Raw genomic sequence first — 15,979 nt, 5'->3', positions numbered from 1 at the left:
AAGTGCATTTGTTCAGTGATAGGAAACCTGAATGGAAACCCTTTTTGTGTCTGGTGATTTAAAAGACATCAGTTTGTATATCTGCAATATGGGAAGTCCAGAATTGCAGGGACTATGTTCTGTGTCAAGGTTGCCCAGTTAAGACTTAGGCTGCAGAAAGGTCAGGCAGTTGCTTATTTATTTATGACAGTCTTAAAATCATTTATGTTTATTTTATATGGTACTCATGAGAGTATAAAAATATTTTAAACTTGAATATTAGTTCATTGTATTCCTTTGTTTTCCCTTGAACTTTTAAACTATAAGAAAGGAGAGGACTTCTGCCTTTATGATGGAGTTACTAATTTTTCTGTAAGTCTTTTTACATAGCTACCGTGCACGCATTTTGTCGGGATTACTTCCTTGGTGTATGAAAAGTACTTGTCCAGTTCCTTTTGTAACAGCATTGGTGTTGGGTTGCATAAACTATAATTTAACCTGTAGAGCTGACAAAATTTGTTTTCCTGCAATCAAAGTTCAGAACTGTTTTGTCCATGTAAGAAATGGATATTTTCTACTATATTCATAGTGTATAAGTTGGTCTGTAGCTGAACTAATTAGTTTTAGTCAGTCCTGACTGAAGAGGTACTGAAAATTAGTAAAAAATTTGTTATTTAGGTATTTTGCTTATGAAAACCAGTAGAAAATTCTTCACTTAATTATTTTGTTTCTGTGTTGGTATTTTCTATGTTAGACTAGCTAATTGTATACTAAACTTGCAGGTTTTTGTTCAGCTGTAAAACATCTGAGGATTTTAAAATCAATTTACCCCCTTCTTACATTTTACCAGAATTAACTCTTGTAATTATGGTGACTTAGATTGTTTATACTGCGTAACTGAGTTACCAGATGGATACACACCATTCTGTACTTTTCTGGAACAGTTCATATCTTCAAGATAATCTGTTTCAAATACTTGAAGTTCTGCTAGCAGTGTAAATGTGAAATAGCAGTACAAATATTTGAACATGTTAAGATGAAAGGTCATATGCTTCAAATAGCAGAAGTGTCTGATCAGGTTAAAGCTGTAACTTTCCACCATGTTTTGAAACAAAACAATCCACAAAGTTAGAGGAATGTGTGAGTGTTCAGTGAGAAAACATGGGGACCTTAATCTGTGTTTGTATGTCACTCAGTGTTGTTGTGAGAGATTGCCTGGTTCTCTGTTACACGGAACAGGGGACTACTGTTGGTTTCATAGGATAAAACCTATGAAAAGAAAAAGCAAAGACCAAGCCCGCTGGCTCCTCCTTCTCCTCTGTTAAACGCAGAAGTACTGCTTGCTTTTACACCTTCTTATCACTGTGTTCAGCATAAGGGGATAGTGTACTTCTTATGTCTTAATGGTGAGTAGGATTGTAGATGGAGAACGGAGCAGATCGTTAGGAGTTGAAACCAAATGAAACTGGGAAAACATGATATGAGGACGGAAGTGTGGGGGCGGGTTTCACATAAGGGTAACTGGTGCAATGATGTTTTAGTGATTAATGTTGAGGCTGGACAGGAAGGATGTGCTTGATGATGTGAGTCCTGATTTGGTGGAAGGAGAGGAAAAGAAGAGGCAAGAGTTCAAACTACTTTAACACACTAATGTTAAATTGTTTTGGAAAGTTGCTACCCAGTGCTATTCCAAAACAAATCAGTAAATTGCTGACACAAGTATGCAGCAGAACTGGAGTTCTGTACCCTCACAGTACCTTCCCACTAAAGCTAGCAGTTGTAAGGTGAGGTATTCCTGTATCACCTATGTGTCCTTTATTACCAGAAAATATAGATAGCACTCTCAAAGTAGCCCAGTACCTGTTAACCATTTCCTTTTCTCTGGGGAATGGGACACAGTGTTTGACCTTTAGTTGGCTTTATTTCTTGGCAAGGTATAGGGATAAAGTAACACTTCTGACTTGGGAGGTTGGTTGCTTATCTTCCAAATTTTATTGAGAAGTTTAGATGTTTGGTGGGTTTTCCAAAAATATCACTCTATGTATATATATGGGTAGTGTGTCGGTTTAAGTAGATATTTAACATCAAATCTGCAAGTTAGTGTTCCTAAAACCAATTTCTTCTTTAAATATTTAAATTATTTAAATATTGCTGATATTAACGTTGTTATTATTAACCTGTTATCATAGGAGGATATCTTCAGTCAGCAGAGTAATAGATGACTATAAAATAAATTAAGTAATCTCCTTTTTTGGCTTTCAGATTGTTTGCATATGTGGCATTACAGCAAAAATATAAAGGTGAAGAGGGTGTTGGAAAATATAAATCTAGACTAGATTGCTAAATGAGTTTGCTAGGTTGTTGTTCTGGCACTTCTTCTGAAAACCATATGGTACATTGTCAAGTTCCAGCTTGCTTTGGTTTTGCCTTGATGCTGAAAATCAAGCCTAGAACTACAATATGTTTCATGATCTTTTCCTCAAGAAGAAAAAAATAAATCCATGTTAAAAGTTGTTCAACAACACATAGTGTTATAACTGTTCTCACTTTCCATCACTTTCCATATTGTGCTGTTTTCCTTTCTTTTTTCTGTGCTTTGATTTCACAGAACACAGAATATGTGCATGACTGTTTCTGTCCTTTTTGACTGAGTTGGTTTTGGGTTTTTTGGGAGGTTTTCTTTGTTTTGTTTTGGGTTTGTTGTTTTGTTTTGTTGTTGTTTGCTGGGGTTTTTTTACTTCCCCTTTGGCTCTATTGAATTAGCAGATATGTCTAACTTCTCATTTTGGAGGTTCATTGAAGTTTGTTTTAGTTGACAATTATTCTTCCATTCTTCAGTGACTTCATAGCACTGAAGCACAGCAGAAGTGTGTTCATTGGAACCATTGGAACTCTCAGGCATGCAACGCTTCAGTGCCAGTTTATGGAAGCTCATTATCAAGCTGTATTTTTCCCCAGGATTGATTAGTATTTTTATGTAGCAACCATCACTGCAAAATACATAATCAAACTTATTTGAGACATTCTGTATACAGAAAAATATTTTCCATGGAAGTCTTTTCCATGGTTGTTGGCTATGACTAAAAAAAAACAATAAAATCACAAAGAAAAGCATAAAATATTTGAGTTTTGATGACCTAGGGTTAGTAGATCCTTCATCTATCTGACTTAATCATGATTTTAGTTGGGTTTTTTTCAGTTAAGTGTAAAATTTCTTTTTTTGCCTTAGAGGTCAGAATTTTTTCCAGTTTATTTAAACTGTATCCTTCATTGCAGATGCATTGGAAATTTGCTTTAAATTTCCTTGAAGAAGCCGTCATCTTCAGCAGAAAGCGAGGATTCACAATTCTTTGATTTATAGTAATGTATGAATACTGTGCTGCTTTTGTTGAGGAAAAAGCAGTGCCAGATTTATTGCACAATTTATACTACCATTCAAATATGTTTATTTTAACATTTTCTGTTTGAAAATAAATGTAGAAACAAGAGTGAAGGCTGTGTAGTTCATAGACTTTTCTGCTTCTATTTGGTATGAAAACTTGTGGAATGAAGCATCCTCATAACATTTTTTCAGTAATTGTCCTTTCTCTCTAAAATGCCTGTTTTCATGTGCATGATATGAATCCTAGATTAATTTTGGTCTCTGATACAGTAGATTCCTCCCAAGATACTTGAGGTATTCAGCCCCTGTTGAATTAATCTTTTCAGAAACTGACATTTGGGAGAATTGGATGACACATGAAAATTGAATTTCAAGTCAGTTAGTCACCGTAGGTTGCTAATACAGTCAATGGGGGGAAACAAGCATGTCCAGAAGATGATCCCTTTCATGGTGTACAAAGGTGACTAAAGATCTGTACTTTTATTTCCTCTCTCTCTTTTTATGAGGTGAGAAGGTGCAAATTGCGTGGAGCTATAACCATGGAGGTAGTTTGGATTTTCTGTGCAGTCTGTTGCAGATGGGTCTGAGTGCTGGGTCTGTGTGCTCCTCTATCAACAAGGTTTGGAAGGGTATAATCATGCCTGAACAGTGTCCCAGACTTAGGCATGTCCCCATCTCTCCCCTTCTCTGTGGCATGGGACACTTAATGCTGAGTAAGCCATGACCTGAATGCCAGACTCCAAGACCTGCAAAGTCACCCCAAGTGCTTACCTACGTTTCCTCAAAAGACAGCTCTTGTAATCTATAAGATTGTGACAAAAAATGTAACTACTTTGCAAAGTCATATTTTTAGTTATAGAAACTCCACTCTTAAAATAATGGTGAATTGCACACTTGGCAAATAAGTTATCTGAGTTATATCCTCTGCTAGCTGAAACCTGTTTTTCCCTAGGAAGCATTTCTTCCTAGGGAAAGAAGACGGTGGTCTCAGTAACAGGCTTTCTAGAGTTGTGGCCAAAGTCCCAAACCTGCCAGTATTTTAAGAGGCATTTGGACAATGCCCTTAAGAACAACTTGGTAATCCCTCAGTCAGTCAGGCAGTTGGACTAGATGATCATCATAGGTCCCTTCCGACTATGAAAGTCTGTCATATTCTATTCCCTAGAGATTGAGCCTTTGCCATAACTGGGTAAAGTCCATGGGCCCTCTGCATGTTACAGAATTATACACTTTATAGAGCAGCCAGAATGACATTCTCTAGAAACAGATAGGCTACAGTTTACACATTATAACAAAAAATGGCAGTTGGCTTTATTTATTCTCCCTCTCTTTTTGAAGTAGAGGATAAAATATATGGGAAAGGATTTGGGTTGTAGAGATTACATAGAGATGACTAAGTCTTTCCAATCTGATCTAATTGAAATGTATCTTTTAATTTTTCTTTCAGCTCAAGTTTGTGTTGTCACAGTGTTTTGATATACAGTGTTGCCCATATTTACACAAAAGTGGGTATATAGGGTACTTTTTCAGGGTACAAAAAGGCTACTTTAGAAGTGATATTGAAATTCTTAATTTTTTTAAAATAAATGCTGTTTTTAATAACTAGAAAACACTGTTCTTCATTTGACACTTCCTTTTATAGCATATTTAGGATTAAAAAGTTAAACACATCCATCAGTCTTAAATATTATGGGCTTTTAACTTGCTGTATCAGCAAACAGAAATCTGAATTGTCAGAAGCAATGTTGGGAAGTATAAAATTCTGTTCTAGTCCATTATACATTTGGACTGTTGCAAATAGGCAGATTGATCAGGGAAGATGCCTGCTGAGGGGACTAGCCCCTGTGAAGTATTAGCTGAAACCTTAGCCTTTGTTCTGCAGTGTGAGCTCTGTTTGTCATCTACTTTCACTTAGCATTGTGAAACTGAATTCTTAGGGACTTCAAACAACAAATAATGAAATGAGAATGATCGGATTGAAGTATTACAGTTTTTATTTTTAGAGGTTGATGTGTCTAACCACTGGCCATGACCAGATGCCTCAGAAAGTTCCAGAGTTCAATGACTGCCCCTAACACTGCTTCCTTCTAATTCCCTGTAAACATGGATTAGCTTAAAACTTTGAAGCCCAAATGTTTGTTTGTTGCATTATCCAGATTCCTTGAAACACTGCTGTTATCCTTATGTTTATACTTTTGCTGATTTAAAGATATAATAGTGGTATTATTTTAAGTACCAAATTTTCTGTGCACTATCTGCTAACCACAGACTGTGTCAATGCTAATGAGACAGATTGAGTTTGCTGGAAATGAGGCAAATATAAGGCAAGCTGTGAGAACTGATAATGCAAAAGAGAGGAAACAAAGAAAGAAGCAAGTAGATCAAAATTGTAATTATTCCTTAATACTAAAGAAGGAGACACTTGTGGAATGTACACTGATTGACACTGTTATATGTGGACACTAACAAGTCTTGAACATTTATCATTGACATTCAATGCAGAATTTAACATTTATCTTTTACTGATTCTTCTCAAAAATCTTAGTATGTTTACAAAACAAGGCTAGAAATCATCTTTGCCTGCCCTTCTCAGTGGTCAGCCTTTTCAGCTGATCATCTTCTACGTGAAAAGAAAGGGGAGAAACACAAGTACAGTAAGAATTTTAAAAACTTTTTATAAATAAATTTGTTTTCTAGGGAAAAAAACAATCACCAATTTTTGGATCTTTCCAGCCTGTCTGTAGAAAAAGCAATGAAAGTTTGAGATCTGTAGTTTTTGAATGCCAGTGCCAATGAACAATCTCACCATCTTTCCAATCTCCCTGTTTCCAGTTGCTTCTAGGTATATTCTGTCATCTTGGCACAATCAGTGGTATGGTCAGTGACTGACAGTATCTTGTACCAATGGTTAAAGTGTAAATGTTTACTGATTTTATTATCTATCAGCTGCCTTTTAGAAAAATTATGCAGAGTTGCCTGATGTGTCCTCTGAGAATACAGACCTTAGAAGTATGTCACTGAAATGATGGCTACTTTCACTCACTTTTTTGAAACATGCAGCTACTGTCTGTGTAAGCTGAAATAGTTTGGATTGTATTTGGTTTTTTCAAAATCCCAAGCATGTAAATTGCTAATGCAACATATTATGTAGCAATTAATTCCTTGTGGATTCCTTCCTGGTCCTGAAACTCAAGATTTGTTAATGCTCTTTACTATGCTTCATGAAGAAAGATCCATATCTAGATCCTTATAGTCCTTATATGCTAGGGTAGAGAATTGGGTAGTCATGGGAAACCTGTAAACTGGAATTTGCTCAAATAAATACAGTGGAAAATAGAAGATTTAGAACTTTGTTGTTTAAGAGTGTTGCATTGTATTACTTGGACAAAGATCAAAGTCTATAGGACACGTCTGTAAATAATGGTGAGAAGCCTGATTTTGTCTGTCATTGATACTAAAACCAGAAGGTAATTTAAGGAAAAAAATAAAATTCTAACATTTCCTTATAGATAACAGAGAACTGTTGTGTGCTGAGTCTGCCATTATTTGGTGTGGCATAAAGCTTAATCTGAAGTTTTCAAAACTCTTTATTGGTTAGTATCCAACGTATCTGTGGAGAGAGGAGGCTTTTATTAAGTTTAAAAGTACATGGGAGACAGAAAGATCTTTTGACTGATGACTTTAAGAAATAAGTACTTGGAAGTAACACTTCATGACCATGAAATTCATAAGCCTTTGGCAATTTAAAACAATTTAAGGTACTGTTTTAATTTAGCTTTTATTACTGATGTCAGGTGTTCCTATTTAATAATCATATACTCTGTAATACCTGTTACATAGATCTTCTGCATTTTTCCATTTAATATGTTTTTTAAGTAGTAGTGGGATTGATTATGGAAAAGAGTAGTTCATAGCCTCATTAGCCTTGTTATGATATAAACAGCAGATTTTGAACATACAGTCAATGGAAAAATAACTTGTGCTGTGTTTGTAATTGACATCACCTTAGCTCGACCACAGATGTGATTCCATCTGGCAATTTCTGTGCTACTAATGAATAACAACATTCAAGTCTTGCAGTATTCTGTGATCCAGTAGCATGTAGGAGCTTACAAACACTGTTGGACTAGCCCTACAAATGGGAGCTCTGGTATAGGTGAGGTGACAAACCCACAGATCATAGTAAGTCAGTATGGGAGCAGTGTTAGTATCTTGAGTCTGCATCTAGTTTTCCTTGCTCACTGGACCACACTCTGTGGAGCCAACCTAGATGTAATGATTTTTCTTGTAACAAAATATGGGGGGAAAATCATCTGCTTTGAAAACTAAAAGTAGGTGTTTTAATAATAAAATGACAGTGGATATGAATAACCGATACTTTTTGTCTAGAAGGCTTTTACTTGGTAAATAATTTCATGCTGATCAAATGTTAGGAATATGACTTGAAGTGAAAAGAAAGGAAAGTTACTTTTTTATTGTAAGTAGGCTGTAGCTTTGAGTCCTTTTACATAAAAATGTCTGTCTTTGTACACTGATTTATTGCCTTTGAAGACATTAGATGTTAGTAATGTTAGAATTTTTTATACCTTAGACAACATTTAATCTGTAATCTCATGTTGCTGCATTCTGAATACCAAGACAATTTCAAAGCAGTTTTCTATATCTTGTCTGCCTATGGATTAGGACTTAAACCAGTGGTGCATAAGTGGTATTTGAAGTAATTTCTCACAAGAAGAGAGAGATCTGTGTTTTGCCCTGTGTAACTGTCTCTTCAGGTGAGGCTGTGCCAGTGATCCCCTGCTGTTGGGATTAAAAACCACAGATGTGAGGTTGCCAGAAAAAAATATTGGATGTTTTCAGTTTAGCTCCTAAGTGGAGACTAATAGAGGGAAACCATCTTTTTCAGCTAATTGAAAAGTCTTTAATATAAATATTTAAATAAAAGGTATTCCTGTCTATAGTATTATTTAGAGCAGACATATGTAAGTTATAAAGCAAAGTTCAGAAACATAATTCTTTCTTTTCATGTCTCTTAGTAAATGAGTGGTATAAAGTAGCACAGTGTTTGAGAGAGTGCATTAGAATCCAGTTGATTATTTCTTGCTATTTCTTTTTATTGTTTTACAATTTTTTCCTCCCTTCTTTCTGGCTTACTTGAGAAATGAAGTCATAAACTGTATTGCAGATTATGAAGTCAGAAGTTGGTTCATTCTGAGTTAGTATGTCCTATCTGGGAATCAGGAGGCTAAATTAAAAACACAGTTATAAAACGGCATATATTTGGAAGCTTTGTTCTCTTAAACCCGAACCTTCTGTTGACTGACGTTAGATGATCCAGAAGCAGATGCTGCAGCAGCTATTTGTTGATTTAGTTGCTATGGTGACATGATACATTCATGTACAGCAGGAAGCTCACTGTACGTTGGCTAATTTGATAGGAAGGAAGGCTTGAGGTAGGTATTGCTGACTATATTGTTAATTGATCCTACCTTTCACATCCTGCCTCCACATGCTCCGTGGATGCACAGCTATAGAGGAAGGCAAAGGGGGGTTCTCCTGCGAGGCATTCAGGTTAAGGTGCCCTGTGAACAGGAGGGGGGGCAGTGTTCAACACATCACCGAAGATTACCTCAGTATTAAGTGAATGGAACAGATTGGAGCAGCCGGAGTGGTGCCTGTTGAATCTTCCTTCTTCCTTTGTCACTGTGGTAGCACCAGTTGAATGAGAGAAATAAAAGGATGCGAGCAACAGTAAGTCAAAGTGCTAAGGCTTTTGAAATGGTTTATGAGATAGAGCATGTCACTAATTAACATCTTGATTGGAACTATTAGTGGAGAAAAATGTAGTTGTTCTGAATACGTGCCCTAATGACAGAGCATAAATGTGGCTCTGCCTGGAAGTTGTTTTGTATTATATCCACCCTTTTCTAGAAATACACCCTTTTATAATCTTGTTGCAGACAGGCTGTTAAAGGTACGGTGTACATCTTACAAAGAGCTTGGCTGTATACCCCTCTTAACAGGTTCAGTGTTCTAAAATACTCAGAATGACCAAGAGTATTAGCTACAATATTTTCCTAAATTTGAAAAATATTAAAAAATTAATCTACCTTTGTCCTTTTGGGTAAAAATCTTCTCATGAGTACTGCTGGGCTAATTTCAGTTGCAGTATTTTTAGACAAACCACTGGTGTCTTTTTTTTTTAATGTTGATTTGTATTAGCAGTGCATTTAGAAGTATGATTTTGGTGAAGCCAAAATCCATTTTTTGTGATTGCTGACAATCTTCTGCTACTGACTCAGCACCTATAACCATATAACGCTAAATTTAGATGTTTTAAGATTAATAATAAGCAAAACCAAAAAAACACCCTACGCCTGAAACACTCTTCTCTTTCCTAGTAAAACATCTCAGAAAATAGTATTGTTTCTGCTAGTGTAGAAATGGTTTGTGATTCTCTTATCTTTAAAATGTTTTAAAATGCTTTAAAAACAAACATTTTGGAGCACTTTACCCTCTTGCTTTTTAGGAAGTTTTTTTTTGGTAGAAAGAACCCCAAAACTCCCTACAACCCCAAAAAACACACACATTCCCTAAAACCACTCCAGAATGAGGAAAAAACAGAACTCTGCTTTTTAGTAATATTGTTTTGTTCCAACTTGTAATCTTCCTTGTTGTACACGAACAGTCTCTTACTATATAGTTACATTTAAGTGTGCTTTAACCACAGTTTATAATGTAACATGGTCTTGTTTCTTCATGTTATATATCTCATATTAGCAATGACTAAAATTATTGTACCGTGTGCTAGCTACTCTCCCCCCTCTACTTTCCTTCACATCTTACTTCTCTGCATTTTTTGGTATTTTAATGTGTATTCCAGGCTAGGAATTGGCTTTGTTTCTAAAGGATTGCTTTGTTTGTTTGTTATATCTATTCAGTAGTAGCTCTATTAGCATTCTAGTTATATATGTTCAGAGGCTTTTAGCTTGGTTGGAAAATTTGTCCCAGATTTCACTCATTCTGGAGAAATATGTAAATTCAGAAAGCGTAACTAACTTCTTTTAGAGGAAGATACAAAGTAACCCTTTCAGTTCCTTTCCTCTTCAGAGTGAGGTGGTGAGTGGCTGGGGAGAGAGAAGGATTCAAAATGCCCCTTTACACTGAAATTCAGTCTGGTTCCTTTGGGTTTCTTGCCTTTGTGTCTGTAGACAGTGCTAACCTATGGAGAGTGCCAGTTCTCATGTGGGCTTATCTCACAACTTCACACGTGACACAAACATTTAATATATTTTGGTTTCTTTAGTCTCAGGATTTAAAATTTTAACTTTTTTCTTTTCGCCTTCAGGAGGCTAATAGTCCTTGGTATTGAAGGATGGGTTTGAGAACCAAGATGTTCTGGAGACAGAATAAGCTTGATGATTTTTTTTTTTTTTCTTCATTGCAAATAGAAAAATCTCTCCCATATCCCTGTAACTCTAAAATTATAGTTTCAGTTTTTCAGCTATGACTTAGCTGTTTTGGAATAAACCTATGAGTGTTAAAAAAATTAAATTTTTAAATTATGTTTTACATTCAACAGCTAATAACTTCTTCTACTGACAGAGAAGCTTTTGGGTATAAAAGCATTTATTTGGACAGCACAGTTTGTTACGAGTTAGAAAAGATTTGCAAATTTGGCTGTAAATACCAAATTTGTAAACAAAACTTTATTGTATCTGACTTGATTCTCTTGATGTTCGTGCTAGCTTAGAAAAATCACAAACTGTTTCAGTCAGTCCTGTCCTGTCAGAAATACAGGTATCATTTGAACAGTGGCTCTAAAATGTGTAATATTTAAGATCATTATGATGTGGTAAGGGTAAGTTAAACTCTCTTCCATAAACCTTAATCAAATCTGATCTGCAAAAAATTCTCCAAATTAGGAAGATCTTCATAACTTTATAGAGCAGTGTGAAGAAGAAGGTTAATAAATGTCTTAATTCTGGATTTGTTTTGTTTCATGTCTGTGTGAAAGGGTATCTATTATACTTCTAAATACACTCATTTGTTGTTTGGGTGTTGAGTTGTTTTGTTGTGGGGGATTTTTTGGGTTTTGTTTTTTTTTACTTTAGACTAAATTTAAATTTTAGAACCTAAACAATAAATTAAGAGTATTATTAATATTTTGAATATGTAGGTTTTTTTATCAAATAGAATCACCTTTGCCTTATAGGTCTACTGCGTCTATGTAATTGGTAGAAATGGCAAAATAATTTTGAGGTACTAGTTTTTGACTGGCTGTATGGTGTGAGTTTATTTGGGGAGGAAGCTTTGCTCTTTAGCCTTTTAATTTTTGAGACCTGCTTTTGCACATGTATAATGGTGAGCAAAAGAGAATTGCATCAAACTTGCCGTGACATCTTCTGAAGTTAGCTTTTAGAGCTCTTTGATTTATTTCATTATTTACTTATCACCTTTTTTTTTTTTCCCTCCATGGGGATAGAAATAGTTTAGACTTTTAATTGTATTTACAGTTTCTGCTGTGGAAAGATGTTGCCTTAAAACAGTGAAGATGTTAATGCTTAGGGATTAGTCCTAATTAGTCCTGTTTTTGTTTTCTTGATCTGCAAATCTTTCACCTCATTTCGGGTCCTTTTCAGGATGAATCCAATTTTGATATTAGTATTTCACAATGATGTCCATAGGTTTATGTTTCCATCTTTTTTATTAACCTGAAAAAGACCAGTTATTAATTGTGCAAGGCTGTTTATAGTTTGTCATTTTTTTCCACTGAAAGTACCAGGGAAGCTGTTTCCTTCGTGTTGTAATGTAAATACACATTGATGATGGTGCCACAAGTCTAATGCTGCCTTTCTTTTCTGTCAGGTAGCTGAAATTATTTTGAAACCTGTCAGTCTCCTGGTACATCACTACTTCTATTAGGAGGATGGACGTTCAAGTAGAGAAGCTTGTAGAAGTGCGTATCTTACAGAATAAAGGGTTGGTTTTAATTGTTTTTCAGTGGAGTTAATGGCCTTTTTGGCCTTAATTAGTGTGCAGATATATCCAAAACAAGATTAGCTAACTCTGTATTTTAAATTCCGTTCTGCCCTCACTGTACTCTCTAATGAAGAAGTAAGTTAACTGTGTATTCAGCTGGCACGAGCAAAATCTTCAGTTGCTTATGAAAGTATTCTGTATACCTAATGACAAGGATTAGTAAGATACAAATCACCTATATTTTGCATTGTTGCTGTTTTGCTTTTGAAAGACATTGTCATGACCATATTGGCAGAGTGAAATACCTCTGAGGATCATATTTTGGCTTCTGCAGCCTCTGCTTCTTGCTGATAAAAATTACTTCTAGACCTTTATGGAGATAAGTGTTAACATTTGACCTTAAGTTTTTCCTTTCTTTGGAGCAGCCTGCTGAGCCAAGGTGGCTGCAGCTCTGCCTTGCACAGCTTTCCCTTCCACCTTTTGTTACTTGCATTCTTACAGGGGTTTCTTTATGACTCCCGCCATTTTTATCAAATTCATTTATTTCGTGTTAGAAACAAGCTGAAGACTTGAAAAAAAACATTAAACTCCTGTCCTGGTTCAGTCTGCAGAAACATCCTGTATTTTTTCTTGCAGACAGTGAAGAGTTTTACTGAATAAAAATAAGCAACATTGAGCATTCTCCTCTTTGTACATTTGTACTTCCATTGATTCTTTAGATGCGAGATCTACTTTCCATTCTGCTCACACTGATGTAGTAATAAATCCTATATGAGATCTTAAGATACAATTATTTTTAAATTATTATATCTGTTAATGGTAGTATGTGCAAGTCAGTGGTACATATATCTGCAGGATGATATATATACTACTTGAGTTTCTTAGTAGTTTATTTATACTACTTGAGTTGCAATGAATTATATTCAGTTTGTAATTCTTTAGAGAGAGAATTATTATAGAATAGTTTTATACAAGAATTGTAGTATTCTAAAAATGTATTTGCTGCATCTGACCAGCTCAAATTGTGATTTAAGGTGGAGAATAGATTTTCAAAATCACTCAAGAGTGTGTCCCTTATTTAGTCCTTCAAAAAGGCAAAATATTGTAGTGCTTCTTCAAGATACTGTCAGTAATTGTTTACATATTAGTAATTCAAATGTGCTCCGAGTATTCCTGGAGACTGAGGCTAAGTGTTGTGAAACAAGTCAGTTTTAATAAATCTTTTCTTGCAAACTGCCTGGTAAGAGTGATTTCAGGAACAATTTTTAGTTCTATATGGACCTGTGCTATGCTCAGGACTACTGTAGCGTATTCATTATTGCAGATGACTGTTCCAGCACCTGGGAATGTTCCCAAGGACTGCTTACTTTGCTAATGTAGATGTGGCTTTAGGTTTCACTGATGTGGTCACGTAATGTAGCAGTTCTTCCAGGAGACATCAGAAATATTAAAATTCCTCGGTTTGCAGAATGGGTACCAGGAGATGGGAATTGCCAAGATTTAAAAAATACTGAAGAAGGTGGATGAAATTTATTCAGAACTGGTTTTCAGCAAATCCCTTAGCAGAAAGCTAGGGAACATTTAATTAGTAGGAAATGGTTTTAAAATGTCTAGAAAGAAAATTTCAGGAACTTACTGCCATAGGAGGTTGTGGAGGCCATTCAAACTGTGAATGAACTCAAAGAGTTTAGGCAAATGTATGGACAAGAGAGAGGTGGACTGCAGAAGTGGCCTGGCTCACATACTCTCTTTAAACAGCATCTCAATTGATATATTAAAGTGCTAGATGGGCTGCTGACCCAGACCATCAGGTCATTTCCTATGTTCTTGCTTGGCTTCAGCTTCTGCCTGAGTTCAAACAGCAATTTCAGGAAATACACACTGAGCTTTCTAATACATTATTAGTTTTGTTAGAAGGCTTTTTGTTAGGAGATCTTTGCCAATCCAGGCAATTAAACTACTACAAAGCTTAGTATGTTGCTCATTTGGTTTGGATTTATCTTCTAAAGTAGCCTATATGTAATGAATTAAGTACCATTGAGAAGTGTGAAATTTCACTTCTAAAACTGACAGGGTTCTTTTGACAACTGATGTTTCAAGTATTTCAAAATTCAGCCATTCGATGGCCTCTCTTTATTTATGCAAGAACTGCTTTTAATGTAAGGGCGTATCTGCACTCTTGTATTGTCAACTTGTATGCTAGTCTCTGGAAAGAGATTCTGTATTGTTTGTCATCAGGAGCTGTATTGAGGTCATGTGGATCATGACTGTTTAATGAACAGTTGTTCATTAAACAACGGCTAAAGGAAACAATTTATAGTCATAGTGGAAATGACATAGAAATAGTTGACCTAATACTCCTATTTCTTAATGGCAATGCTTTAGCGTGTTTTGAGACAAAAATACATTGAGTCAAAATTCTGATAGCATTCAGAAATTACACTTTTAAATTTTATTAGGTTCCATTATAGTTAGTTGTGCATTTAAAGCACTTGTATGATTCTAGAACTTGTATCAAGGCTTCAATATCCTAAGTTCACATTATTTTGTTAAGATTGTGAAGTTCTCAATTAGTGTTTTGTTGATTTAGTAAGAGAAATACCACTTGAGAAGTGCCCATGCTAAAGATGCCTCCCACTGAGACTGACACATCACAAATGAAGTCTTTTTCTGAGTATCATAGTTATCTTAGAGGAGCAGGCAAAGGACAGAATGCACGTCAGGCTTTGGGTAGCAGAACTTTTGGTGCTGTGAGTAAAGCAACAGAATTTGTCACAAAAAGATTGAGGCACAGGAAGAGAGGCTGAACTATCAGATTTTTCCAAAGCTCTTCTCTTAGTTCAAGCTAATTTGAATGTTTTTCCCAGAAGATGAAGGAGGTCAAGATATAGAATATGCAGTGTGAAAGACTCAGGCCCTGGTTTTCAGAACTACTGATGTCAGGGTGCATGAAGTAACATGTTGATTGATGGAGTGTGCAAGCCTGCACAAAGGCACTTCAAATGAGATGAAAGAGCTATAAATAAGCAATCCATAGATAGGTTTTTTTTCTTTTTTTTTCACCTAGAACATGATGCTGTGTAAAATGCATGTTACATTTTCCTTTAGAGAAATTGCATCCTTGACTGTGTGCTGCAGACTTTCATTAGATAAGGGGAAATTCCTGTGAATGACTTTCAGTCTTTTGTGCTGTCTCTTCTGACCAGAAAGGTATCAGTCTCTTTCCATGGATAGCTTTTATTTTTCTTATTTAAAAATCATATCTACAGAGGTGCAGAGTGTCAGAAATACCCTTCTTAAAGCTGTGATCACTCCATGGGCTTCAACTGTGATAAGGTTGGTCCAGAAACCACTTTTGATCATACACTGCCTCAACACTGACTGTTGAAGCCAGCAGTTCTTGGAACTTCTGAAATTTCTTCAGCCCTGACTCAGAATCTCTTTTGGCACACTCAGCAGCATACACGGCCTACCTCCTAATAGTTTTAAGTGAAAATGTGAATGCACTACATAAAAACAAGGCTGAAAGTAGGAATCAATGAAATAGTCAGGCATCAAGTAGGCTAATTGTCCATTGACAGTTGGACACTCTATTTCCTGTTTCTGGGAATTGAGACCTAATTAAACTGCATTAAG

General features: G+C 35.7%; 1 protein-coding gene across 4 annotated transcripts in view; it reads left to right on the top strand.

The window, feature by feature from the left end:
• FNDC3A (fibronectin type III domain containing 3A) overlaps positions 1-15,979 on the top strand; it is a 112,039-nt gene that overhangs the window by 20,086 nt on the left and 75,974 nt on the right. The window contains exon 2 of one of the 4 annotated variants that reach the window (XM_014868823.2): positions 12,230-12,320. The exons of 2 other annotated variants lie outside the window; for them this stretch is intronic. In XM_014868823.2, the coding sequence (XP_014724309.1) occupies positions 12,291-12,320 (30 nt within the window). In that variant the 5' untranslated portion in view covers positions 12,230-12,290. Of the gene's footprint in view, positions 1-8,911; positions 9,113-12,229; positions 12,321-15,979 lie in introns of those variants that run through there. One more of the 4 variants, XM_088159671.1, reaches the window with a different exon arrangement.

The sequence above is a fragment of the Sturnus vulgaris genome, chromosome 2 (assembly GCF_052056855.1).
Source record: "Sturnus vulgaris isolate bStuVul1 chromosome 2, bStuVul1.hap1, whole genome shotgun sequence".
NCBI classification, from domain to species: Eukaryota; Metazoa; Chordata; class Aves; order Passeriformes; family Sturnidae; genus Sturnus; species Sturnus vulgaris.
This window is presented reverse-complemented; position numbering and strand designations above follow the sequence as displayed.